At 46.1% G+C, this 26,911-nt stretch overlaps 1 protein-coding gene across 2 annotated transcripts in view; it reads right to left on the bottom strand.

Moving 5' to 3' along the window:
- Positions 1–5,586: 5,586 nt before the first annotated feature.
- ptgfrnb (prostaglandin F2 receptor inhibitor b) overlaps positions 5,587–26,911 on the bottom strand; it is a 77,302-nt gene continuing 55,977 nt past the window's right edge. Inside the window, exons 11-17 of one of the 2 annotated variants that reach the window (XM_080758787.1) lie at positions 26,219–26,441; positions 25,884–26,080; positions 24,464–24,571; positions 9,521–9,707; positions 9,217–9,335; positions 8,971–9,021; positions 5,587–8,813 (exon numbers count right to left, since the gene is read on the bottom strand). In XM_080758787.1, coding sequence (XP_080614913.1) covers positions 8,701–8,813; positions 8,971–9,021; positions 9,217–9,335; positions 9,521–9,707; positions 24,464–24,571; positions 25,884–26,080; positions 26,219–26,441 — 998 coding nt within the window. In that variant the 3' untranslated portion in view covers positions 5,587–8,700. The remainder of the gene's footprint in view (positions 8,814–8,970; positions 9,022–9,216; positions 9,336–9,520; positions 9,708–24,463; positions 24,572–25,883; positions 26,081–26,218; positions 26,442–26,911) is intronic. The other variant, XM_080758788.1, reaches the window with a different exon arrangement.

Below are 26,911 nucleotides of genomic sequence, written 5' to 3'. Positions count from 1 at the left end.
GCATAACATAATGCTTAAAACACCAAAAGGGGTTCCAGCCCAAAATGGGTTAAGCCTTTTCATGAGGTGCTAGTATACAAAACGACTAACGTTTGGACCTCTGTGGTCTTCAAGACGGTCTAATGGCATGAATTCATATGTGGAGAGAGAGAACAAAGAAAAGGTCACACACTCAGTGCCGATGCAAGATCTTTTGTGCCTGATACAAAGACCCAAAATGGCTCAGCAACAAACCAAGCACCCAGCAACACAAAACCGACCAAACCACCCAGCAGTACAGAGCATTCACCCAGCAATACAGAGCATTCAACCAGCAATATTACAGAGCATTCAATCAGCAATACAGACAGAGCATTGATTCAACCAGCAATACAGAGCATTCAACCAGCAATACAGAGCATTCAACCAGCAATAAAGACCACACTTTCATCATCAAGGCTTTAGAGCACAGCATTGAACCCTACTACAGGCTGCCTGTACTGTCTTGAACAGGACACCAGGGGGCAGCCCAGGGAGCTTGTCAGGCCTTTGAGGTGTAGTGTTATATAGACCAGGACCATTGGAGTAGTTAGACAGGTACTGAAGCAGTGAGACAGGTACATGGGTGTCTGTGTGAAGCAGTGAGACAGGTACATGGGGGTCTGTGTGAAGCAGTTACGTATCTGTGGTGTATCTTGTAGACCACCCCCCCCCCCTGTTTTAACCCTTTACGTTGCTGTGGTACCATGAGGTGATGAGGTGCATATAGTCAGTGAGGTTGTTTTTAGTTTTTGTGGATTTTTTCTCTTCTTTGTGGATCTTTTGTGATTTCGTGGATAACTGCAGTACCACTTTTGACCAGTAGAGAGACAGCTTCAACGTTGCTCAGCCACTCTGAGGGCTTGGGGGCCACTCAGAACCCCAGTGACGCAGTGTGCTCATTTTGTTGGGTGTTTTTGGCAATTTTGTGGCCGTTGTATTGGTGAAAATTTAGCAGCACTTAGCAGGATTATTTGTGATTTTTTTTGTGGCATGTTTTGAGACATTTTCACCAGATGGAGCCGATCTAGACCTTGTACTGTAGATCGGCTATTTTTGTCCAAAAGTGCCCCATTACAGGACTCTAACAACGTCCCTGGCACAGAGTAAAGGCCGTATACAGGCAAAGATGTTGAATATGAAGGTCATTATGTTGTCAGCATGCATCCAGGTAGTATGGCAGCAAATGCACAGTGTGTGAGGTAGCTACAGTACTGTTAGTGTTCATACTGTACCGAGCTGTACTGTACTACTCGCAGTGTTGGAACTAACTCCCTTACATTAAGCACTTTACATAACGAAACTACTTTTTGCTGTAACTTTACATTTTCCCATTTAGTAACGCCATTATAGTTACTGTGTGTTCAATGGGTGAGTTAGTAGTTACCCACATTGCGTAATGTATAATCCAAAAGAACCCTGCATGGGCAGGGCATCAGTATTATATCCATATCATTAGACTGGATATTGTCTGTGATTTTTGGATATTGTACTGTTGGCATAAGTGTTAAGAGTAGAGCTTAAAACACACCACAACTGGACCAGTGACATATTCTTTCCTTGAAAACAATGTGTCTGAATTGGAGATTATATATTTTTAAAACCTTTATTTTTTTATAAAGTAAAGTAAAGTAACTAGTAACTATAGTTACTTTCATAATTTAGTAACTAGTAAAGTAATTAGTTACTTTTTCAGACTAGTAACGTACTGTACTACATTTACATGTACATCATTTTTAAGATCTTAAGTGGACTTGCACCTCCACCACTGAACCAGTTCATAGATCGAAGGGACAGTGGTGACAGAGCAACAAGGGCAACTACCAGAGGGGACTTTCATGTGAAGTGCCAATCAGACCTAGTGTGTTTGGTAAAACAGTCTTCTCTGTTAGAGCCTCCCATCACTGGAACAGTCTCCCTACAGAATTAAGAGAGACCTCCAACTATCTGACCTTCAAATTCAACCTGAAAAGGAGGGGTGGCTAAAAACAACTCAAATCTGTAATCTTGAGTAACTATCAGCACTATTTAGTATTTATCACCGCCGGTCCCCTGTACCATGTTGATCTGTTCCTGTATTGTACTGTATTGTATTGTGTTTTTGTATGGACATGGTGTTGGGTGCTTGCACATATGCACACATGGCATCAACGCATGGTGTTTCTTTTATCATTTTAAGAGCCTACCCAAGGACTACAGATGAAATTTAGCTTCGGCTAACTCTGGCCCATTTACAATGAGGTGAAAACTGACATGTTGATTAATGAGCTTTGTCCCTGTCAAATAAATAAAGAAATAAAATACATTACTTCTTTCAGAGCGAACGTTTTTTACTCAAATCTTTGCTCCTGGGGGGGGGGGGGGGGGGGGGGTCCCAGGAACAACACATATCTTCAGATGGGGGTCGGCGGCCAATTACATATAATTCTGGGGCTCCTTGACATGAAACAGTTTGAGAACCACTGATATAGAAACATAGGGTTTTCAGAAAACTGGATTTGGAAGATTTCTTTTAGAATCTGGTCTCAGGTCTAAATGGGTAAATTAGTCCACGCCTATACAGCCTGTCTCAGCATCACAATCAATCAATCAAACAAACAAACAGAGCTCAATAAAACAACTCAACATCACAACACACAGCTTCATCCTGACTATAGTTGTTGCTTCACAAACTTCTCACAGGAATATCAAAGTCAAATTAGCCCAAACAGGTCCATCAATTCCTTCATGCTAAGCAGCTAATTAGCTATGGTTAGCCAACACACCTGTAGAATCTCACCTGTTTGGTAGCATGGAGATTAAGTCTTGTTTTAGAAGCTGTTTTTTCCACCGCCCTCGTAAACACAGACGACTCCACTCCACGTCCATGTCGACTAAAGTTACATGTTGAGTTGTTTATTAGACTTTGTTTACTTCCAAACTAACAAACACCAAACAGTGTGTGTGTGTGTGTGTGTGTGTGTGTGTGTGTGTGTGTGAGCTGATTGGGGGCGGGGCCATTATTATGGATCCCACCACAGCTCCAGGCAAACCCCGCCCCCCCCTGCTGCTCTGTAGCCAGCTGATTGGTCCAAGCAGTGAAAACACTGCAAAGACACGCCCCTTCCATTTGAAGAAGAATAATTAGATTCACAAATTCATAATTCAGTGCTCGCCTTAATTCAGCAAAAGTCACATATATAATACGGCAATGCAGAAATAGATTAGTAGTAGATTTAGGAAAAGTACCAAAGTATTGGTGTCAGTATCGGGGCCTCGGGATGGTCCAAACGTAGAGCCCATGCAGGGCTCGGGTCCACCCAGGGCTCGGGTCCACCCAGGGCTCGGGTCCACCCAGGGCTCGGGTCCACCCAGGGCTCGGGTCCACCCAGGGCTCGGGTCCACCCAGGGCTCGGGTCCACCCAGGGCACCACCACATCTGGCCTTCATGTTTCCAGCTTAAATATGGCCTATTTCCAGCTTTTGAATCAAGGCATTATTGAAGCCTTTCAGTGGAGACTATAGAGGATGTTTGACAGAAGGCATTATGGAACAATATCGAACTGTGAAGGACGTTTTGGGCACAATTATTATCTGTACAGTACAGAGGAGACATACTGACTGTACCTCCTCTGTACCGAGGACTATTGTGGTATCCATACTTCATAATATTCATAATAACTAGGCTATGTCAAATGTTCAATTAGGCTACATTTTGGTCAAACTACATTTCTGTGCTTATTTGATCATCATGGGTGAGAAGGAGACCCTGCAGGGGGTAGTGTTTGAGGCTCTGTGAGGTGTGGGAGAAATGTAGCATTCTATTGTCCCAAGGAACCTTCTGGGATGTTTCTGAGCAACACAATGTTTCTTTTCACGTTGTATGTAAACTTTCTACCTCCACCCTATTGTTCAACTGTTTAATGTCAAAAGTATATCTTGTCATGTTGTCGATGAAATAGTTCAGTCTTAACTGGCTCCAGGCTCAGGGTCCACGGCAAAGCTCTCTGTCTCTGTCTTGGTTTCAATAAATGGTACATCACACTATAATACATAATATATAATAAATGGTACATCACACTATAATAAATAATAAATGGTACATCACACTATAATAAATAATAAATAATAAATGGTACTCGAGGAAATCTCTCTCTGCCTGCCTTTCTTCATTTCTATCTGATGCGTTGATGACAAGGTTTTCAATAGAGAACATAATTTTTCTATAGTTCAGTTAGTTGTGTGAAAATACACAACACTGTTACAAGAGGACAGGAAGGTGGACTCCATGTTGCTCCCTGGAAGGAAAGAAGACCGTACGGTGGACTTCATGTTGCTCCCTGGAAGGAAAGAAGACCGTACGGTGGACTTCATGTTGCTCCCTGGAAGGAAAGAAGCCTGTACGGTGGACTCCATGTTGCTCCCTGGAAGGAAAGAAGCCTGTACGGTGGACTCCATGTTGCTCCCTGGAAGGAAAGAAGACCGTACGGTGGACGGCCATGTTGCTGCCTGGAAGGAAAGAATATAGCAACATGGAGTCCACCGTACAGTCTTCGCCTTCCTATCCACTTTTAATTAACCTAGCTCTGTACAGCAGTAGGGCTATGCCCTGCATGCATTAGCCAATATAATCACTGTATGTATGTAGGGCTGTGCCCTGCATGCATTAGCCAATATAATCACTGTATGTATGTAGGGCTATGCCCTGCATGCATTAGCCAATATAATCACTGTATGTATGTAGGGCTGTGCCCTGCATGCATTAGCCAATATAATCACTGTATGTAGGGCTGTGCCCTGAATGCATTAGCCAATATAATCACTGTATGTAGGGCTGTGCCCTGAATGCATTAGCCAATAGAATCACTGTATATAGGGGCTGTGCCCTGAATGCATTAGCCAATAGAAAGGCGGCGGGGTGTGTCTCACAGAAGGAAACAACATGGACACATCTTACAAATCTATTTATTTAAAAACATCATAAAATCTGAAATCACAATAATAATGAAATTACAAAAAACTAAAAACGGACATTGAGGATGCGTGTCAGTGCACTGACTTGACTGCTGTATGTGTGTGCATGCGCGTGTTTGTGCGTGCGTGTATGCGTGTGCACAGTGCATGTGTGGTGTTAAGCACCAGACTAAGATGTAAACACGCGCACACGCACGCAGTGTTCAAAGTGTCAAGTCATTGCATTAATTGCTGCATCATCGTCATTTAGGGCCGACACTCATTTTTACAAAATAAAAATAAAAACTGTATATTGCTCACAGTGTGCGTTCATTACCTCAGGCCTTATCTTATATTATCATCCCTCCTTCCTTTAACCACTTAAACCCTTTTAAGGTTTTAAGGTTTAATTTAGCCCATTTAGACCTGAGGACGATTCTACAAATGTCTTCTAAATCCTGAGTTTTCTGAAAAACCCTGTGTTTCTATGTCAGTTGTTCTCAAACTATTTCATGTCAAGGACATTTTCACAACTTATAGCAGACCTACAAGTTCGTAGCGCGCTACGAGCTTGTAGGTCTGCTATTTTGTTGGTCACTGGAACAACATATTCTCAGATGGGGGTCGGCGGCCAAATACATATATTTTTGGGGCTCCTTCACATGAAAATGTTTGAGAAACACAGACATAGAAACATGGGTTTTCAGAAAACCGTCAGGATTTAGAAGACATTTGTAGAACCGGCCTCGGGTCTAGACCGATCAATCGACTCAGTATTTTTTTATAAATTATTGCACGAGTTACAGTACGTAGAGGCTTGAAGTGGTTAAGGAGCAGGGGGAAAAGATGGCCGCCCGGTGGGAGCCAAGATGGCAGCCCTGTGGGAGTCAAGATGGCCGCCCGGTGTGGGAGCCAAGATGGCCGCCCGGTGTGGGAGCCAAGATGGCCGCCCGGTGGGAGGAGAACACAGTTGGAAATGGTTTGGCTCTCATGCAGATTCCACACTAACTCTTTTAATCATTTGGAGAGTTTTTACTCATTCATGTCCGGCGTCCGTCTGCACGCCAATATTGTTTAAAAAAAAAGAAGAAAATGCAATATTATTTGAAACTGAGCAATAGAAAAGAAGTCATGAACAGAATAAATCGGTATGATTTTGACACGGTTACGGTTAGCTGCAGTAGGATCACCTCACCGGGGCCTTTGTGCACAACTCTCTCTCTCACCATTCAGTGGTTTTCAACCCTTTTCACGTCAAGGCCCGATATTTATTTATTCGGCATTTGAGCCACGGACCACCATTTGATGACCTTTAGCCTCTCAACCCCCAAAGAAAAACATTAAAATTGTCGTTCCAACAATTCCATGCTGTATTGATGTTGGTACCATTAGGAGAGATAACAGGCAGACGTTGATCACAATAACAATTCTTCTATACATTCTCCTAATTGTGTAGATGCAGAATGCAGATGTTTAACGAGAAGGTAACTCTTAAGAACATAAAATGAAAGCAAATAGACCTGTAAAAGTTAAGGGACCACTTGGTTTCATTTTATTGTTCTCAATAGTTGAAGCTCTAATGAGGGTCCATTTGGTTTCCCCGGAACATTAACCATTTACAGGTTGAAAACCACTGGAAAGAAAATGTCACTCATTGATGACACATCCGTCATCCAACCTCACGCACACGCACGCACACACACACACACACACACACACACACACACAAATACTTTTGTATCTCTTTTGCTAGCAGGAAGACCTGACGTGCAATGTTATATGTTTTACACACACACGTGCACACACACTCACACACACACACACACACACACACACACACACACACACACACACACACACACGCACGCACGCACGCACTCACACTAGACTCGGCCAAAAAAGGGCATATATAGCGGGAATACACTTTTGAAAAGGAGGAAAAGTAAACGAGCAGTGCTTGACGACGTCACCACCTGTTGAGGCTGATCAAGGTTCCCACGGTAACCACATGAACCCTTAGCGTCCCTATTGTGCACGGTCGCGACGTTCTATTGGCCGACGCTAAGCTAAGCGACGTCGCCGCGACATCGCAGGTCCGTCTGTTTTTCCGCTATACCCGTCGCGTCACAAAGCATAGAGAGGGTTTATTGAAGTGGTCAAAGATCAAAGATCAAATTGTTCAACGTTTCCAAACACGTCGTCCATTTGTAAATGTCCGGGGGGGGGGGGGGGGGGGGTCTTTTTAGGACGTCACAAGACCGTGACACATGACCGTGACACATGACCGAAGCATGTCGGCCGAGCCCTCCCACGACTCCCGATGGAAACTCACTCGGCGTCGACTTGTCGGCCATCTTGCCTCCGGGTGTCACGCCGTGTTTGAGAGCTCTTTGCTCCGGCGAAAAGAAACGCCCACTTTTCACTTCGCTCTCGTGCAACGTCATTGGACGAGTCCGTTGGCAGGATGGACCTGCGTCCGACGGTCCGGGCGGTCCCAGGGACCCCCAGGGTTCCTTGAGGTGGGACCAAATGGACCCCCGTGTAACCTGTGCGCTCTCAGAGTTACTGCGGCTGTGGAAACTGAAAATAACAAAGTCTGGAGTCAGACTCCAGATTCGTGGATACGAGTATGATTTCATTGCTGTATGAGCTACGGCTCATATAGTACATTAGTGGTATAAGTCCTCTGGCTGGTCACTTCTATTAGCGACACGACGCGTCCTTAATAATATACTCTCAGTAAATACACTCTCACTAAACATACTCTAGTATTCACATCCTCGTAATGTCCAGGAGGAGCAGGGCTAGCGGTGCTCACGTTTCTTCAGGGAGGCGTTGACGTGACGTGACGCCGTCCGCTAAAATAATCGGATCTTCCGGACGCTGCGATCTGAATGTAACGATCTCAACGTGTCACTTCCTGTTCGTCGTCGGCAGGAGGAGGGAAGTCACGTCAGGCTGTGGACGTCACACATCCCAAACACCTGTTCTGTGCTCTGTCTGCGTCAATGCATGTCACATGGAAGTCACATGGTTTGACCAAACATCTGTGTTTGATGGCTGTGTTCTCCCCCCCCCCCCCATCAAACACAGATGTTTGGTCAGGCCTCATACACACTTATCAGACGGACATTCTGTGTTCTGTCTGTGTTTCATGTTTCAATGGAAAAGCATTGAGGCGGCCATGAAACACAGACCGAACACAGAATGTTCGCTTGATATGTGTGTATGATGCCTCAAGCCATGTGACTCCCATTGGAAATGCATTGAGGCGACCATCGAACACAGACGAAACACGTGTTTTCCAATGTGTGACTGCGACCTCATTCTTGGCATAGAAGAGTGTTTTTTTGGGGGGGTGGGAGCCTGGGAGGGAGGGGTCAGAGATCGCTGCAGACCCCCGAGAGGAACTCAGGAAGAGTTTATAAAATCCAACAGCGACAAAGTTCCAAGTGTCTCTTCATATCTCTTTCTCCAATGTGTTATAAGTCCCACCCCCTCAGTTCTGGCAGGGCGGGGCTCCACCCCTCCCTACTCCCATCGGCCGTTGGCCGGGAAGGTCTTTCTGGACTCCCAGAAATCGTCCTGTCGCGACGCGTCGCGGTGGTGGTGATGATGATGATGAGTGGCATCGTCGTTGTTGTTGTGGCGTGTGTGCGTGTGCTGTGTGTGTCTGGTGAGCGTGCTCCCGCCGTGCGTGCGCGCCGCCCCCCCTGCGGGGGCGGGGTGGGGAGGAGGCGGGGCTGTGTGTCAGTCCATCTCCAGGTCCATCAGCTTGTTCCGGGAGCGCGGCGTGTGAGTGGTGTTGCGACAGCAGCAGTGAGCGCAGGCCACGCCCAGGATGAGAGAGAAGAGACCCACGCCTGAGACACACACACACACACACGTTAAATGGTGCATCATTTATATATTGCCTTTATCCAAGGCGCTCTACATAGATTGTGCATTATTACACAATCACCATGACTGTGTCCATATCAAAAAGAGTCACAATTATCAGATAAACAATGTGATGGTTACCTAGCGACGCACACGTCCCATAGAGCAGAGGAAGCTTGAGAGACTCCCATACTGAGAGAGAGAGAGAGAGAGAGAGATATTAGCATACTGTAAAAAAAAAAATCACACTTGTGTGTGAAGTGAGTGGCGCTCTTATTGTCATACATCATCACATTCTGCAGTGCTCAGCCAAACAAATCATTTCAAATTTGGTACACACACACACACACACACACACACACACACACACACACGCACAGTACTGACCAGCGAATCGGACGGTCAGGAACACGGGCGTGGAGGACAGCTCTCCGGCCTGCGTCCAGGCTCCGGTCGAAGACGAGAGGTACCACGGTGTCGCTACGCAGTGGTACTCCCCGCTGTCGCTATGGGAACAAGAGACGACAACACAAGATGATCTACGAGCTCACACACACACACACACACACGTGGGCACGCACACACACACACACGTGGGCACTCACACACACACACACACACACACACACACACACACACACACGCACACGCACACGCACTCTCACACACACACACACACACACACACACACCTGTCCTGCGTCCCGTGGATGTTCAGAGTGTACGTGTGTGCGTCGCGGCGCTCCACAGAGAGGTCGCTGGACGAGTTGCGTCCCTCCTTCCTGACCACGCCCCAACGGTCCACGCTGACCAATGGGGTCTGAGCGAGCCCGCCTCGCAGTGCGCTGAACAGCCAACGCACCTCATAGGCCAGCTGGTCTGGAGGTGGGGAGAGAGAGAGGGGGGGAGGTTACATGTGATCATTATGTTGGTGTAGGATCAACGCTTACGTCTGCCTGGCTGGGTTGGGTCTAATCTAATCCGATCTCGGGTCGGCCTCGACGACGCCATTCTGAAAGAACTCTCGGGAGTCGGACTAAAGCTGGCACTTTGGAATGGGGGCGGGGTCAGATCAACATATGGAATGAATTCTGTACTGGCCATATATGGAGCGTGTCTTGAGCGTACAGGGTTTGATGAGGTCAGATCAACACATGGAATGTCAGAACAGGTCAGTTCCACATATGGAGATCCAAGGGTTTGAGGTCAGATGTAGAGTTGCTGGCCAACATCGATGACATCAGGGACCTCCATCCCTGATGACGTCACGTGATGTCACGAGGCATGACCATATATGGAGGAGTGGGGTGATTAACTAACGGACGGGAATTGCACGATTAACAGAGAGAGAGAGAGAGATGCTCTGACTGCTACTCATTATACTGTCAGAGAGAGAACGACTATTAGCAGCGAGCACACACACACACACACACACACACACACACACACACACACACACACACACACACACACACACACACACACACACACACACACACACACACACACACACACACACACACACACACACACACACACACACACACACAAATTGCTCCCGATGTGCAGGTTGGTGCCTTGCATGGTTTCCTCCGCCATCAGTGTGTGAATGTAATGCACAATCTGTGTAAAGCTCTTTGGATAAAAGCGCTATATAAACATATGTGGCCAAATTTGACTGACATTGGATTTTTTTTTATTGAAAGCAGGGAATCATAGGTTCAAATTGACATATTGGTTGTTCAGTTTGACCCACCAGTTTTGGAGATATGGCTTATAGAGTAATGTCTTGCAGAGAAACAGTGAGTTGAGAAAACAGGCTTGAAAGGTTCACTTCTGTGGACTCTAACATTACACCTAGCTACATGTTTAAGCATTTATTTCATATTTACATGTCTTCTGTGGTCTCTAACATTACACCTAGCTACATGTTTAAGCATTTATTTCATATTTACATGTCTTCTGTGGTCTCTAACATTACACCTAGCTACGTGTTTAAGCATTAATTTCATATTTACTGTACATGTCTTCTGTTCTCTAACATTACACCTAGCTACATGTTTAAGCATTTATTTCATATTTGTTCTAGTATGTGAAGAGTCTGCCTGTGCTATTAACTTTTGCGCGATGGCGAATGTCATGGTCACATATAAACACACCATATTTACCATTTGGGAACGTGTTAAACCTCTAAACGTGAATCTGGTCTAGGAGACGATCTGTAAAATCCATCCTCAGTTCTTGATGGTTTTAAAAAGTACACTCTTTAGCACACTCATTGTTTTAGGAAGTTGTGTGTGTGTGTGTGTGTGTGTGTGTGTGTGTGTGTATGCGTGCATGTGTGTGCATGCATGTGTGTGCATGCATGTGTGTGTGCGCATGTGCGTAGAAGGTAATAACAGTAACATAGAAGTCTGTGGAAATTAAGCAATCTGATTGGATTTCTCTACATGAATCCCTGGAGGACAGTTCCTCCAACACATGGGCACGCACACACACACGCGCGCACACACACACACACACACACACACACACACACACACCCACATCCACACACACACAAAGAAACAGAGTTAAGAAGAGAACACCAGCAGCGTTCCTAATGAAACTGCTGGTGTGTGTGTGTGTGTGTGTGTGTGTGTGTGTGTTCTCGTATAACTTACCTACTTAGGACCAAAAGTCCTAAAAGGAGCTTCCATATTAGGACCGTTGGACAAGTTAGGACCAAAATCATGGTCCTTATAAGGATTACCACTGCAACAGATACAGGGTGCCATTTTAGCATGCCTGGTGTTGAAATTGGGATGGTCCTAAAAAGTTGTCATTTTTACATTTGAGATCGCCCCCCTCTGACCAACCCATGTAATTACAGGTGTGTGTGTGTGTGTGTGTTTGTGTTCTCGTATTTGCTACCTACTTAGGACCTTTATGAGTAAAAAGAGCTTAGGCACTCAGGGAGTCACTGGGGAGGCACTGGGGAGACACTGGGGAGGCACTGGGGAGAAACTGCAGCCATTGGGGAGACACTGGGGAGGCACTGGGGAGGCACTCAGGGGACACTCAGGGGGACACTGGGGAGACACTAGGGAGGCACTGGGGAGACACTGGGGAGAAACTGCAGCCACTGGGGAGACATTGGGGAGGCACTGGGGAGACACTGGGAGGAACTCAGGGGGACACTGGGGAGGCACTCAGGGGGACACTGGGGAGCCACTGGGCAGACACTGCAGGGCAGACACTGGGGTGGCACTTGGGGAGGCACTGGGGAGGTACTGGACATTTCATATCACCCTTTTTTGGCAGCTTGGCATGGCATATATGATATGGGCATACAAGGTTTCTGCCCGACAGCAGCAATATGTTACACTCCGTTTAAATGTTTTTTTACTGCTCAGCAGAACAGATGACTTCAAATGGACGACGCTTAAAAGGCAAAATGTACACAAAATACAAACACATTGTTTTTATACAAATACAGTATGCTGCTGCCCTATATGCTCCTACATGAATAAGTCATGCACAAATAGTACATATACAGACTTATTGGATTCCATGTCAAATTGGTTTGTGTTGCTTTGATGCATTCTGGATCTGTTCATAGCCTCTGCAAATGGGATACCCAGGTCATCACTTCCTGTGTTCAAAAGTGTTCGAGAGAGTGAATTTGTCCTACTGAAAATGGCTCTAGATAACCTCCTAGATATTCACCCCCAACTTACTGAACAATATAAATATCAGATCCTACTAGAGACCATCTTCAACACTCAAATTGGCCAGATTCAGCATGCAAGACCATATTCCACTGCTTGTGACCAACTTTTTATTTAATTTGTCTTTTAAAAGCTTTTCAGGGGAGGAGACATTACATTATTTATCTGAGCATGTACATACGAAATCACAATAACTTACAGGAGTAAATGTTTTTTTATTTTTAGAACACAAATTGTCCTTATGTGATTGTTTATGTACCCGCATGGTTTGCCTACTGGCAACATTTTTTGTCTCTTCCTCCGATAGTGGCGGTTCTGTGGTTGCTAAGCAACCCAGTCCGCTTCTTAACCCCCCCACCTTACCCCCAGGATCGCACAGACTTTTTTGGAAAAGGGAAAAGGGAGACACATGATGTACATATGCATATTACACACTTATTTTTATCCATATTCCACTGCTCTCTGAGCACTTCAAGAACGATATGGCCTGCCAAGGCTGCTATTTCAGAGTGAAATTGTCACATTATTGAATTCCCCTATTATTCGCATTAGTAATGTTAAGGCCTTGGATGATTTTTTCCCTTATCCATGTTCTGGTGGGAATGTTGCTGTGCTTAGAGGGCCCTAATGGCAAAAACATGTTGTAATGAGGATATCCTTAACTCTGTCCATAGTTCTTATGTTGATAATTGCCTTTAAAATTCCCCTTCATCTCACAAAGCCAAGTCCCTAATTGACAAAAATGAGACCCCTACTTGCTGATGGTGGGTTTGACATCAGATAATGAGCTAGCAATGACACAGCTGCAATAAACCATCTCTCACCAGATCCTAAAAGTGAACCGTGGCTATCAGAGAATGGAGGAGACCCCAAGGAGCTAACATTAGGCCTCGAACGGAACTGCTCTACTGACATACTGAGTTATAAGAACAAGTACATTATTTACCATCAGCCTACAATGAGGAACATTTAAAAAAAATAGTGTCAAGCCATTATGATCCTCTGGGCTGTATGACTCCTTTCACATCTCGTGCAAAAATCATAGTGCAGGATCTATGGAACCAGGAAAGAGGATGGGATAACTTCATTAAAACGTATAGCTTTAACTTTAAAACCTCACACTGCATATGTAACTCAGAGTGCACAAATAGGCCCTCCTCATTCCTACAATAGCAACATATAACAAATGCAGGTAAATGCAAGGTTATCAATTCTCCTGTATAATATACTGTATAGGTACATGACACTCAGACTGGTGTCCTGTGATCTGTCACAGGCCCCTGTTGCTAAATAATTAGCACTGTTTGGCTGGAGCCAAGTAGCTTCCAAAAATCACATTCCTACCTTTTGATACGTTCTTTCAGGGGTAGCATATAATGTGATCCTTTATAGTCAACCATAATAACGTCGTTGTGTTGAGGAATGCAGACTTGTTTATTTATTTTACTCACTCATTGACACAGAGAAATGTGTTTCCTGCCACTAAATGAATGAAGTGGAACCTTACTGTCTTAGTGTATCACTCCGCCAGCTTTTTTTATTTAATTTTTTTTATTCGATGCAATTGTGAACAATAGCCAAGTAATACATAGTAAGATACATATCCATTGGCCAATCAAATGGTTCACTGCAGCTCAACAGTCAGTGTGAGGGGTGGTGATTGTTTACCCACAGGGCCGAGTCCCTGAGGGTGGCCTGGTCGCAACGAGATTCCCCCTGTCCGAAACGGACCAGAGACGGCTGAGATACGCCGGGGACCCCCGCGGACCCCCACCCGGGCACGAGACCCACGGGGCCGAGTCCCCGAGGGCGGCCCGGTCGCAACGAGATGCCCCCCAGCCAAAACGGACCGGAGACGGCTGAGATACGCTGGGGACCCCCGCGGACCCCCGCGGACCCCCACCCGGGCACGAGACCCACTGGGCCGAGTCCCCGAGGGCGGCCCGGTCGCAACGAGATGCCCCCTGTCCAAAACGGACCAGAGGCGGCTGAGATACGCTGGGGACCCCCGCGGACCCCCGCGGACCCCCGCCCGGGCACGAGACCCACGGGGCAGAGTCCCCGAGGGCGGCCCGGTCGCAACGAGATGCCCCCCGTCAAAAACGGACCAGAGACGGCCGAGATATCCATTATTTATGGAGCGCCAATAACCATTTGAAAATATATTTAAATTTCAATAGCTGTCTCAGTAGAAATTTGTAAATGGCTTTTGGGAGGAACTGGTTGCTGGTCCTAAGAAGACCCATGGGGGAGGGTAACACATCACACACACACACTCGGTCCTAAGAAGAACCTTTTTTTTTTTTTTTAAGGGGGCTAGTGAATCATGGGGTGTGTGTGATATGAAATGTCCAGTACCTCCCCAGTGCCTCCCCAAGTGCCACCCCAGTGTCTGCCCTGCAGTGTCTGCCCAGTGCCTCCCCAGTGTCTGCCCAGTGCCTCCCCAGTGTCTCCCCAATGTCTCCCCAATGTCTCCCCAGTGCCTCCCCAGTGCCTCCCCAGTGTCTGCCCAGTGCCTCCCCAGTGTCTCCCCAGTGTCCCCCCGAGTGCCTCCCCAGTATCCCCCTGAGTGCCTCCCCAGTGTCTCCCCAGTGCCTCCTAGTGTCCCCCCAGTGCCTCCCTGAGTGCCTCCCCAGTGTCTCCCCAGTGCCTCCTAGTGTCCCCCCAGTGCCTCCCTGAGTGCCTCCCCAGTGCCTCCCCAGTGTCCCCTCAGTGCCTTCCCAGTGCCTCCCCAGTGTCCCCCCAGGGACTCCCCAGTGCCTCCCCAGTGTCTCCCCAGTGCCTCCCCAGTTTCCCCTCAGTGCCTTCCCAGTGCCTCCCCAGTGCCTCCCCAGTGTCCCCTCAGTGCCTTCCCAGTGCCTCCCCAGTGTCCCCCCAGTGACTCCCCAGTGCCTCCCCAGTGTCCCCACAGTGCCTTCCCAGTGCCTCCCCAGTGTCCCCCCAGTTCCTCACCAGTGTCCCCCTGAGGGCCTCCCCAGTGTCTCCCCAGTGCCTCCCCAGTGTCTCCCCAGTGTGCCCCTGAGTGCCTCCCCAGTGTCTCCCCAGTGCCTCCCCAGTGTGCCCCTGAGTGCCTCCCCAGTGCCTGCCCAGCGACTCCCCAGTGCCTGCCCAGTGTCCCCCAGTGTCCCCCCAGTGTCTCCAATAGCAATACAAGAGCAATAATACAAATTAATCTTAATTTATTAATGTTATTTAATGAATTAATCAAATTAATTAATGAATCAAAAGTTGATTGAAGTTATTATATACTTAAAGCAGCATTAGTATGTAACTTTCCTCTTCTACCCTGGATTTGAACCCGCTTTCCTGCGTGCTGAAAACTTTAGCATTGAGCTAATCGAGCCGAACTGCTTGCTCGGGGGATAAATTTAATCTTGACCATAAGGTCCAAATTCGAGTCAAATCCTGTGTCTAGGTGAGACATGACCTTTGACACGATCTAAATGTCTCAACAGAAGAGCAGGGAGACAAAATACAACCAGCCCAATTGTATAAGTTACAGTATATTGTATTAACATACTCTACCATACAGATTGGACAAAATGTTATTGTATTCATTAAAAAAAGAGTTACATTTTCCACCACTGCAAAACTACTGCCATTTGAGGCATTGATTTCTCATTTCTGCATTAATGGTTTTACTCCTAGGTTTAGTTTAGTTTATTTAGGATCCCCATTAGCTGTTACACCTGGCAACAGCTATTCTTCCTGGGGTCCTCACAGAATAATATACATACACAAATTTAAATAAAAACAACATTACAGATATCACAAAATAAATACATTAAAGCATAACAACCACGGTTAGTGCATTCACTCTAGATTACATTAACTGGTATATTGACAGGGTAAAATGCCTTTTACCCTTAATTTCTGTGATGCATACTGGTAGAGCGTTCCAGAAAGTCATTGCCCTGTACATGACTGTATTCTTCACTGCATCAGTTCTTGGCTTAGGCACTGTAAATCGACCCATTGCAACATGTCTGGTATTATGTACATGTCTATCACTGGTATAATGAATATTTTTATATAAGCATTTTGTTTTTTTATTTGAACAAATGTTCCTAAAAAATCCAGCCAGACTGGCAGCTAATCTCTGCTCCACCAACAGCCATGACAGCGTCTGATGATTTAACAGTGTACTAGATCTAGTATTGCAGTTCAGGGCAAGGCGAGCTACCTTATTCTGGGCTATTTGTAATTTACGCAGGTACTTTTTAGGACCACACAACTGGACAATAGTCAAGGTGGGATATCACTAGTGCCTGGATGACCTGGACAGCAGATGTTGGAGTTAAAAACTCATCTCCTAATCATGGACAAACCCCCTCCCATTTCTTAGTTATGTTTTGAATACGAGTAGACCATGTTAGATGACTGTCTAATATAACCCCAATAAGTTTTGTTTCATCTACCTGCTCAACTGCTAGATTGCTCAGATTCAGATTCAATTTGGGTTTTGACTTGAGCATATGCTGTGATCCAAATACAATGGATTTAGTCTTTGAGATGTCCAGGACCATCCTATTGTTCACCACCCACTCTGATATGTTCTGTAGTTCCTTGTTAAGAGCTACAGACAGATCTTCCACATTAGTGGCAGACATATACAAAGTAGTGTCGTCAGAATACATGGCTATATTGGCCCCGACCAGTGGCATGTCATTTGTAAATATAGTGACCTAAGCAACTTCCTTGTGGAATTCCACAGTGAATATGTTTAGTATCTGAGAGACTCCCATTATAGTATACTCTCTGTGATCTGCTGGATGAATAGCTTTTTATCCACCTTAGTGCAGATAAGGTAAAACCATAACATGAAAGTTTGTCAAGCAATAGATTGTGATCAATAATGTCAAACGCGGCACTAAAATCTAACAGTACAGACCCCACTAGTCTCTTAGAATCCACATTCATTAGACAGTCATCTATTAACTGTGTCAGTGCTGTACATGTAGAAAGCCCATCTCTATAGGCGTGTTGAAAGTCAGCTTTAGCTTCCTTCCATATTTGTGGATTTTTGCCTTTCTCGTAAAAGCTACTATGTTGTGGTCAGTGCATCCAAATTCAACAGAAATCACCTTTGAGCATAGATCAGCTGCATTTGTAAAGATATGATCAATACAGGTGGAGGAGATGCCATTTATTATTTGTGTTCTTGTTGGCTTGTTTGCTAACTGTGTTAAATTGTATGTATCTGCAATAGCATGGAGGGTTTTCTTAAGTGAGCATGTTGGAGAGAACCAGTTCATATTCATATCTGCAGGTATATACAATTCCCTATTACTGTCTGATGCTCTGTCCACCATCAATTTACAATTTAGGCATTTAGCAGACGCTCTTAATCCAGAGCGATTTACATTAAGCAAGAACAAAAGCACCATCTCACATACACTGCTGACTACTACTGAGAATTGGAATCCGGTAGTCTGTAACAGCAACACAGCAATATAGGTTTAATATTAGGCAAGTGGACTTAAAATATAAAAAAATATAAAAAGCCACACCCCCACCATGAATATTTCTGTCTCTCCTGTAGATATTATACCCATGTACCATAAATTCCTTATCACATGTTTCATCTAAATGTGTCAGATATGGCAAGTATTCTATATCAGGGGTGCCCAAACTTTTTTCACTGAGGGCCACATACAGAAAAATATAGGAAGGGCTGGGCCACTCACTAGAGATGAGGTATATCACCTCACCTGTCGTGTATTAAAGCAGGGTTTACTGCACAATGTTGTTGGCATGGCGCTGCGCCATGCTTGAAATAAATCGTGCCATGCCAAGCTGCCCAAAAAAAAGGAAGAAAAAAAAGAAAAGAAGGGGGGCTATTGAATCATGGTGTGTGTGTGATATGAAATGTCCAGTACCTCCCCCAGTGCCACCCCAGTGTCTGCCCAGTGGCTCCCCAGTACCTCCCCAGTACCTCCCCAGTGTCCCCTGAGTGTCTCCCCAGTGTCCCCTGAGTGTCTCCCCAGTGTGCCCCTGAGTGCCTCCCCAGTGCATATAGATGATTAAACTCATAAGAGCCAATGCAGTGAAGTTACTGACCAAAAGGTTTTAGCTTTCTTTTGTTTGGAGACGGTCCTAACAAGTAGGGTAAAAATGTGGTAATTTATAGTTTGCCCTTCTTTAAATCTGATGTGATTGTATTAAAATAGATTTTTTTCCACATTCAGGAGTGTAGTTTATATGTTTCTACTATGTCTAGAAAGTGTGGTCCTAACGAGGTAAGCAATAACCTGAAAAAAAAGTGTGGTCCTAAGAAGGTAAGTTATACGAGTATGTGTGTGTGTGTGTGTGTGTGTGTGTGTGTGTGTGTGTGTGTGTGTGTGTGTGTGTGTGTGTGTGTGTGTTCTCTCCGCCTCATAAAGCATGTTGTTTCCGAGGCACACTAAACACTCCCGACACAAAAGAGAGAAAAGATTCTCAAACGCTGAATTACATTATGTTACTTTAGAACCTCATATGGTCACATTAACCCATTTAGACTCCAGGGCGATTCTACTAAGGTTTTCTTAAAAACCTCATGTTTCTGTGTCAGTGGTTCTTAAAGTTTCTCATGTTCAGGACCCCAAAAACTATATGCAATTAGCCACCATCTGAAAATATGTTGTTCCAGGGACCCCCCCAGAAGCAAAGATTAGAGTTAAAAAACGTTCTGTGTCTCTCTCTCTCTCTGTGTGTGTGTGTGTGTGTGTGTGTCTCTCTCTCTCTCTCTGTGTGTGTGTGTGTGTGTGTGTGTCTCTCTCTGTGTGTGTGTCTCTCTCTGTGTGTGTGTGTGTGTGTGTGTGTGTGTGTGTGTGTGTGTGTGTGTGTGTGTGTCTCTCTCTCTGTGTGTGTGTCTCTCTCTCTGTGTCTCTCTCTCTCTCTCTCATATAGATGAGTCTATGCATTCTGTCCCTACTTCACTCTCTCTCAATTCACTCTCTTTATTGCTTCTCTATTCACTCCCACTGCTCCATCTATTGAGCCCCCCCCCCCCTCCCCCTCTCTCTCTGTGTCTCTCTTTCTCTCTCTCTCTCTCTCTCTCTGACTAATGGAGCATAAGATGGACTAATTAACGGCCCTGCAAAGACAGCTGGGTAATTTGGTACTGAGGAGAGGAGAGGAGAGGAAAAGGGCCACTTACACTAAAAGTACAAATAAATCACACCTGAAGTGAGGGGAGCTCTTATCATCGTACAATATTATACACATATGACGTAAGTTCTCCATTCATTGTCAATGGGAATTTAATGTTTGTGTGAGATGAAAATCTACACTATAGCTGAATATAGGAGGGGCTAGCACCCTATAAATCTACACTAATAGCTGAATATAGGAGGGGCTAGCACCCTATAAATCTACACTATAGCTGAATATAGGAGGGGCTAGCGCCCTATAAATCTACACTATAGCTGAATATAGGAGGGGCTAGCGCCCTATAAATCTACACTATAGCTGAATATAGGAGGGGCTAGCACCCTATAAATCTACACTATAGCTGAATATAGGAGCGGCTAGCGCCCTATAAATCTACACTAATAACTGAATATAGGAGGGCCTAGCGCACCTCAAAAATATTCATAAAAAAATCACACCTGTGTGAAGTGAGGGGTGCCAATATATTAAAGTCTAACTCATGTTGATTAGGTGATGTAAAACAAACGGTGCAAACACAAACATTAAACTCCATTAACAATAAAGAGACAATATGACGTAATGGGGCACATTATGAAGGTACATTTTCCCTTCATTGTCAATGGTGTTTACAAAACAAACATTGAACTACAAACCCTCCCGCTCACTCAGATCAGCCAACGCAGGGAAGCTGGAAGTACCCTCACTAAAAACGCCGGGACAACGCTCCACACGTCCCAAACTCTTCTCCCTTCTGGCTCCAAAACTGTGGAATGCACTTCCCATTGCAGTCAGAACTGCAGCATCACTCCCAATCTTCCGCCGTAGTCTGAAAACCCACCTTTTCAGACTCCATCATGGCCCATAGCACTTACCCCACCCCCTTAGATAGCAATTCTGTAGATTTAGATAGCATTTGATACAGACTTATAGCATGTTATGTAGACAGCATAAGTGCATTGTATGTAGTCATAGCACGTCATAGTACATATGTATAGCATAGTAGTATAGATGTATAGCTTATATGTATAGTTTCATTATAGATATTCCACTGTTACTTTCTTAGCTTACGCATGTTTCATGATAAATGTTTTTTATGTGATGTATCCCCTTTTTTGTTCTTGCTTAATGTAAATCGCTCTGGATTAAGAGCGTCTGCTAAATGCCTAAATTGTAAATTGTAACTACAGAGCAAACATTAAACCTGTGTATAGGAGGGGCGTGGCACCCCTCAACTAAATATACAATGGACCCGGGAGCTTCTCCTTTGGTCCAGCCATTCCTGGGACATGCGAGAATGGTCCAGTGGAAAAGAAATGCCCAAATGTGGATGATTGACCTCATAGTACTGACATAGTTTGTATTGGCCAAATGGCCAATCAGATTCAGTGACAATATGACAAAATAATTCAATGACATCACAACCGTGCAATTGTCCTTTAAAAATGCTGGTCCGATGCAACAAACATCAGTTAAGTCACCTCCAGCGAGGACACCGAGCTGCCTTCATCCTATCCAGTTCATCTGTAAACTAGTTGTCAACACTCATTGACGGTGGAGCTGATGTGTGAAATGCTTCAGTGGACGATACATCTGGAAGGAGAATACAGGAAGAACTGGGACCGTCCCGGAGGGGAGGGAGTACCACACGGCCTGCGTCTTGAGGAAGGCCATGTTTATCCATGGAGGAATCACCCAGACGGCCGCACACAATGACATCTACAAGTTGGACACCAGCACCATGGTCTGGTCTGTGATTAACACCAGAGGAACTAGGCTGCCTGCTGCAGCAGGTCACTCTGCCACCATCATCGGGACAAAGATGTTCGTATTCTGGGGGGGTGTAACAACACCAGAGTGTTTGACACAGAGACCAACAACTGTGTGGAGGAACTTTCTGCACTGCTTGGTCCAGAATACAGGGATCATTCAGCCTTCACCTACAATGGAGAGCTGCACATATTTGGAGGCTGTGTCAGAAACCAGGACTTCCATGATCTGTGGAAGTTCAGTCCAGAGACCTTCTCCTGGAAGGAGGTTGAGCCCAAGGGGAAAGGCCCACACGGGATTAAGGACATGTGCCGTCGTCGGGTGGGAGATCGAGTCTTCCTCTTTGGAGCAGACAACAGACCAGGTGATCTGTATGTCTTTGACCTCAGTCCTAGCCTCAAGACATTATGCAAGCTGGCAGTTATTCAGTACGGTCTGGAGCAGTCTGGACTCCCACACAACATCAGGTTTGAACTGGACAGCCAGCAACAGCTAGCTAGCAACAGCCAATAAGAACTGGCAGCCATGACTAGCAACAGCCTCCAGCCTCGGTGGTTAAACTCCCGACAGTGACCACCTAGCCAGATATTATCCCGCTTATTACCTGGCTGCCCAACATAAATTAATACATTGACCCAAAACACATATTCCATAAGTTTCGCCCAGCGGCAGGGCTGGAGCACTGTCGGAAAACAAGGAAGTGAGTTGATGAAATAGAATCCATTTTCGGGTTTACGGCTTCGTCTATTTCTCGCTCAAATGTTTTCAAAAAACATTTTTGAGAGCAATGTTTAGCTGTAAATGACATTGTGTGTCACTAGTAGTGTGTGTGTGCGTTTACATGGCCGTCATGTTGGAGACAGCAGTAAATCAAGCGGCGCGCAGCTGGTGCTCAGAGGGTCTGATTAGGCAGAGGTCTGTTATACAGCGGAGCGGTCTGTTATCAAGACATAACTCACCGCTGAATTCAGCGATTGACCAATCGGAATCAAGCATTCAACCAAGCCATGTAATAAGAAAAAATAACAGCTCACAAAAAAGAAGGGGAAAAAAAATTAAATCTCAGTCCAGGTTCCCATGCATCGGGCGACTTCCTGTCAACTCTGGGCGTCTAAAATTAACCCCGTGTTGACTGAGTCCCGACGAACAAACACCCTTTTGTTTTCTGTTTTTATCCGTTTACGCAGAAATACGTCCAAGACGGACATTTCTATGGAAGGGCTAAAAACAGCAACGTGTGTGTGTGCTTGCATGTGTGTGTGTGTGTGTGTGTGTGTGTGTGCGTGCGCGCATTTGCATGTGTGTGAAATGATAACGAACAAAACATTTTTTTCTCCCATGGGAATGTAACTTCTCAGACACGCACGCACGCGGACACACACACACACACGTTGTTCTGACAAGCACTTCAAAAGCAAGGAGAGGGGGGGGGGGGGGAGCAAAACACAAATGATTACATCACAGCGCGAGGCCGAATGCGTGCACGCTTTCTCGCACGCACAGACAGTCAGAGACACGCACACACATTCTTCCTGAGATGCCAGTCATTCCAGCGGTAATGAGCTGGGTGTGTGTGTGTGTGTGTGTGTGCACACGCATCGGCACGTTTAGATAACGGACTGCACACCACAACAACAACAAGGTCAAGAGGCTAACCGCAAGTACGCGCACGCACACACGCACGCACACACACACGCACACATGCACGCACGCACACACACACACACACACACACACACACACACACACACACACGTCATCGCTGCTTGTTAAAACTCAATCTCTGCTAAGGGCGTGTTTGGACGGATTCAATTAATAGTCACAGATCTCCGATGGGACGAGATCAGACACACCCTTGTGTGTCATAATGTCATAATGTGATCCAGCATCACAAATATTATATTGACCAACCGGTTCTTAGCTTTGCCTCCGTGTTGTGACGTTATTCAGTATCTCCCCTCCGTCCAGACTGTCTTTAGCTGCGTCATTAACCCATTCACCCTTTTGGTGTTTTAAGCATTATGTTATACTTTAGCTATTGAAAAAAATAGCAGATCTACAAGCTCGTAGCGCTGCACTCGGTGCTTGTAGGTCTGCTTTGAATATAATGCTTTCACAGCAAACATTTTTATCTCAAATCTTTGCTTCTGGGGGGGGGGGGGGGGTCCCTGGAACAACATATTTTCAGATGGTGGTCGGTGGCCAAACAGTTTCTGGGCACAGGGGGGGCCACGCATAAGAAGTTAATTTATTCACAAAACAGTCATTGTATTGTTGACCTATTTCTACCATATAGTGCAACTTTCGTTCATTTTTTACCCCTCTATCACACAGAACCATGTTGTTTGTGTCCACATCACTACGGCCAAAAAAAGCGAAAAATGTTAAAATATTGACGTAAGGTCTCTGTACCGACAGCAACCATATTGAAATGATGAAATCAGTTGTGTGTGTGTGTGCACGTGTGTGTGCGCGTGCACTCCATTCTTAAGGGATGTCGGAAAAATTCTCTCCTGTTGAGGCTTGTTTTTATGAGGCGTATGATGTCTGTCGCGCACGCACACACACACACACACACACACACACACACACACACACACACACACACACACAGGAAGAGCGTTGCTCAACCTATTCAATAATTGCACTGTCCTGTCTTTGTGTCGAAACAATAAGAACTGAGGGCGAGAGAGAGCGAGAGAGAGACTACAACCACGTGTACAGCACACACACACACACACACACACACACACACACACACACACACACACACTAATTATTAACAACTTGAGTAGTACTCAACAATGAATAACTGTTAACCTATATCCTTCTAGTTAACCGGGTGCACCGCCTCCATGTGTGTGTGTGTGTGTGTGTGTGAGACACCTGAGGAGCTCAAGCCTTGGCTCCAGTCCCAACCACATAAACCAGAGGCCACACCTTTGACTGTGTGTGTGTGTGTGTGTGTATGTGTGCGCGAGTGCATGCGTGTGTGTGTGCGTGCGTGTGTGTGTGCGTGCGTACCAGTCTTAGGTGTGGATCCAGACACACTGAGCGAACACTCCATCTTGGCCGTTTCCCACGGAAACACCGTGGTCGTATCTGATTGGACGCTGAGGGAGAAGGAGGGGCCTAAAACACACGCGTACACGCGCACACACACACACACGAGCACACACGCACACACACACGCACACACACACACACACACACGGTAAGTCATAGTGACAGTGCTACTACTGTGTTAATGTCACGTGTAAATTATTCATATAATCGCTCATCCATGCGATGATTCATCCATCTGATTAATAACTATATAGAGTGCTATTATATAGATCGAAAACTGTTGTTTTCAACCCTTTTCACATCAAGGTCCATTACTTATTTATTCAGCATCTGAGACACGGACCACCGTTTGATGACATTTAGCCTCTCAGACCCATTTGAGCCACGGACCACCGTTTGATGACATTTAGCCTCTCAGACCCATCTGAGCCACGGACCACCGTTTGATGACATTTAGCCTCTCAGGCCCATCTGAGCCACGGACCACCGTTTGATGACATTTAGCCTCTCAGGCCCATTTGAGACACGGAACCACCATGTGATGACATTTAGCCTCTCAGACCCATTTGAGACACGGACCACCATTTGATGACATTTAGCCTCTCAGACCCATTTGAGCCACGGAACCACCGTTTGATGACATTTAGCCTCTCAGACCCATTTGAGACACGGACCACCGTTTGATGACATTTAGCCTCTCAGACCCATTTGAGCCACGGAACCACCGTTTGATGACATTTAGCCTCTCAGACCCATTTGAGACACGGACCACCGTTCTCTAATTGTGTAGACTTCTTGTAAATTAAGGGATGCAGATGTTTAACAATAATTTAACTCTTGATAGCGTAAAATGATTACTTATTATATTACCAAGTGAATGCATCTTTTTTAAATCACTTATCCCCCCCTCCCTCCCCCTCTCTCTCTGATTGGCTGAAAGGTCGTACCGGTCTCTCTCTCCCCCTCTGATTGGTTGGCAGAACGTACCGGTCCCCCCCCCCCCCCCCTCTGATTGGATAACAGATTGTACTGGTCTCTCTCTCTGTCTCTCTGATTGGCTGACAGGTCGTACCGGTCTCTCTCTCCCCCTCTGATTGGTTGACAGATCGTACCGGTCTCTTCCCCCCCCCTCCCACCTCTGATTGGCTAACACATCATACTGGTCTCCCCCCCCCCCCCCCCCCCTCCCTCTGATTGGCTAACATATCGTACTGGTCTCTCTCTCTCTCTGATTGGCTAACAGAACATACCGTTCCTTCTCTCTCTTCCTCTGATTGGCTGACAGATTGTACTGGTCTCTCTCTCTCTCTCCCTCTGATTGGCTAACAGATCGTACTGGTCTCTCTCTCCCCCTCTCTGATTGGCTAACAGAACATACCGGTCTCCTGGAAGTTGATCTGGATCTTGTTCGACGGGGCGCTGGCGGCTTTGGTCCAGGTCTGTCCTGGGCTCTGATTGGTCTGTTTGGTCCAGGCGGTGACATCACACCAGTAGAACCCACGGTCCGAGAGCTGCACCCCCGACAGCCGGAACCGGAACTCCATGGGACCGGACTTACTCAGAACCACACTGTCTCTGGAAGAGGCAAAACATGGAACCGGATTTACACACTGTTGTGCGAGTGTGTATGTGTGCGTGCATGCGTGTCTCCGTGTGTATGTGCGTGTGTGTGTGTGACTGTGCGTGACTGCGTGCCCGTGTGTGTGTGTGTACCTGCGGTTGGGGTCAACGTCGCCCCCTAGCTGCAGGACGTTGTCGGGACTGAGGCTCACGGTGGTGCGGGCCATGCCCTCCAGGCCTTCCTGTGATTGGACGAGCACGGAGAGCCCCGCCCCCTCGGCCAGGTGCGCCGCGCTCACCTTGCAGCTCATCTCGAAGGTGGCCCCGCCCACAGAGGCCTCGCGCAGACGCTTGGCCTCCACGCTGAGGCTGGGACCTGTCAATCAATAATCAATACATCTGATCAGACTGGGACCTGTCAATCAATACATAATCCATACATCTGATTAGAATCTGATACTATAGACCTGTCAATCAATAATCAATACATCTGATTAGTATCCGATACTATAGACCTGTCAATCAATAATCAATACATCTGATTAGTATCTGATACTATAGCCTCTATACGCTCAGGCTGGGACCTGTGGATCAATACAATAATCAATACATCTATATCTGATCAGTATGCCTGTCTGTCTGTCTGTCTGTCTGTCTGACGGACGCAGACAGCTGGGTCATCGTTGGTTCACAGATGAGTGACAGCAGAAAGTCATAGTTTGAGTATAAATGGAAGTCATTGTTCTGAGACTTTATGACCCCCCCCCCACCACCCCCCTACCCCCCCACACACACTCTCTCTCTCTCTCTCTCTCTCTCTCTCTCTCTCTCTCTATCTCACACATC

The sequence above is a fragment of the Protomyctophum bolini genome (genome assembly GCF_963924005.1).
Source record: "Protomyctophum bolini genome assembly, chromosome: 24".
NCBI lineage: Eukaryota > Metazoa > Chordata > Actinopteri > Myctophiformes > Myctophidae > Protomyctophum > Protomyctophum bolini.
Note: the sequence above shows the minus strand (reverse complement) of the source record. Positions and strands in the feature narration are given on the sequence as shown.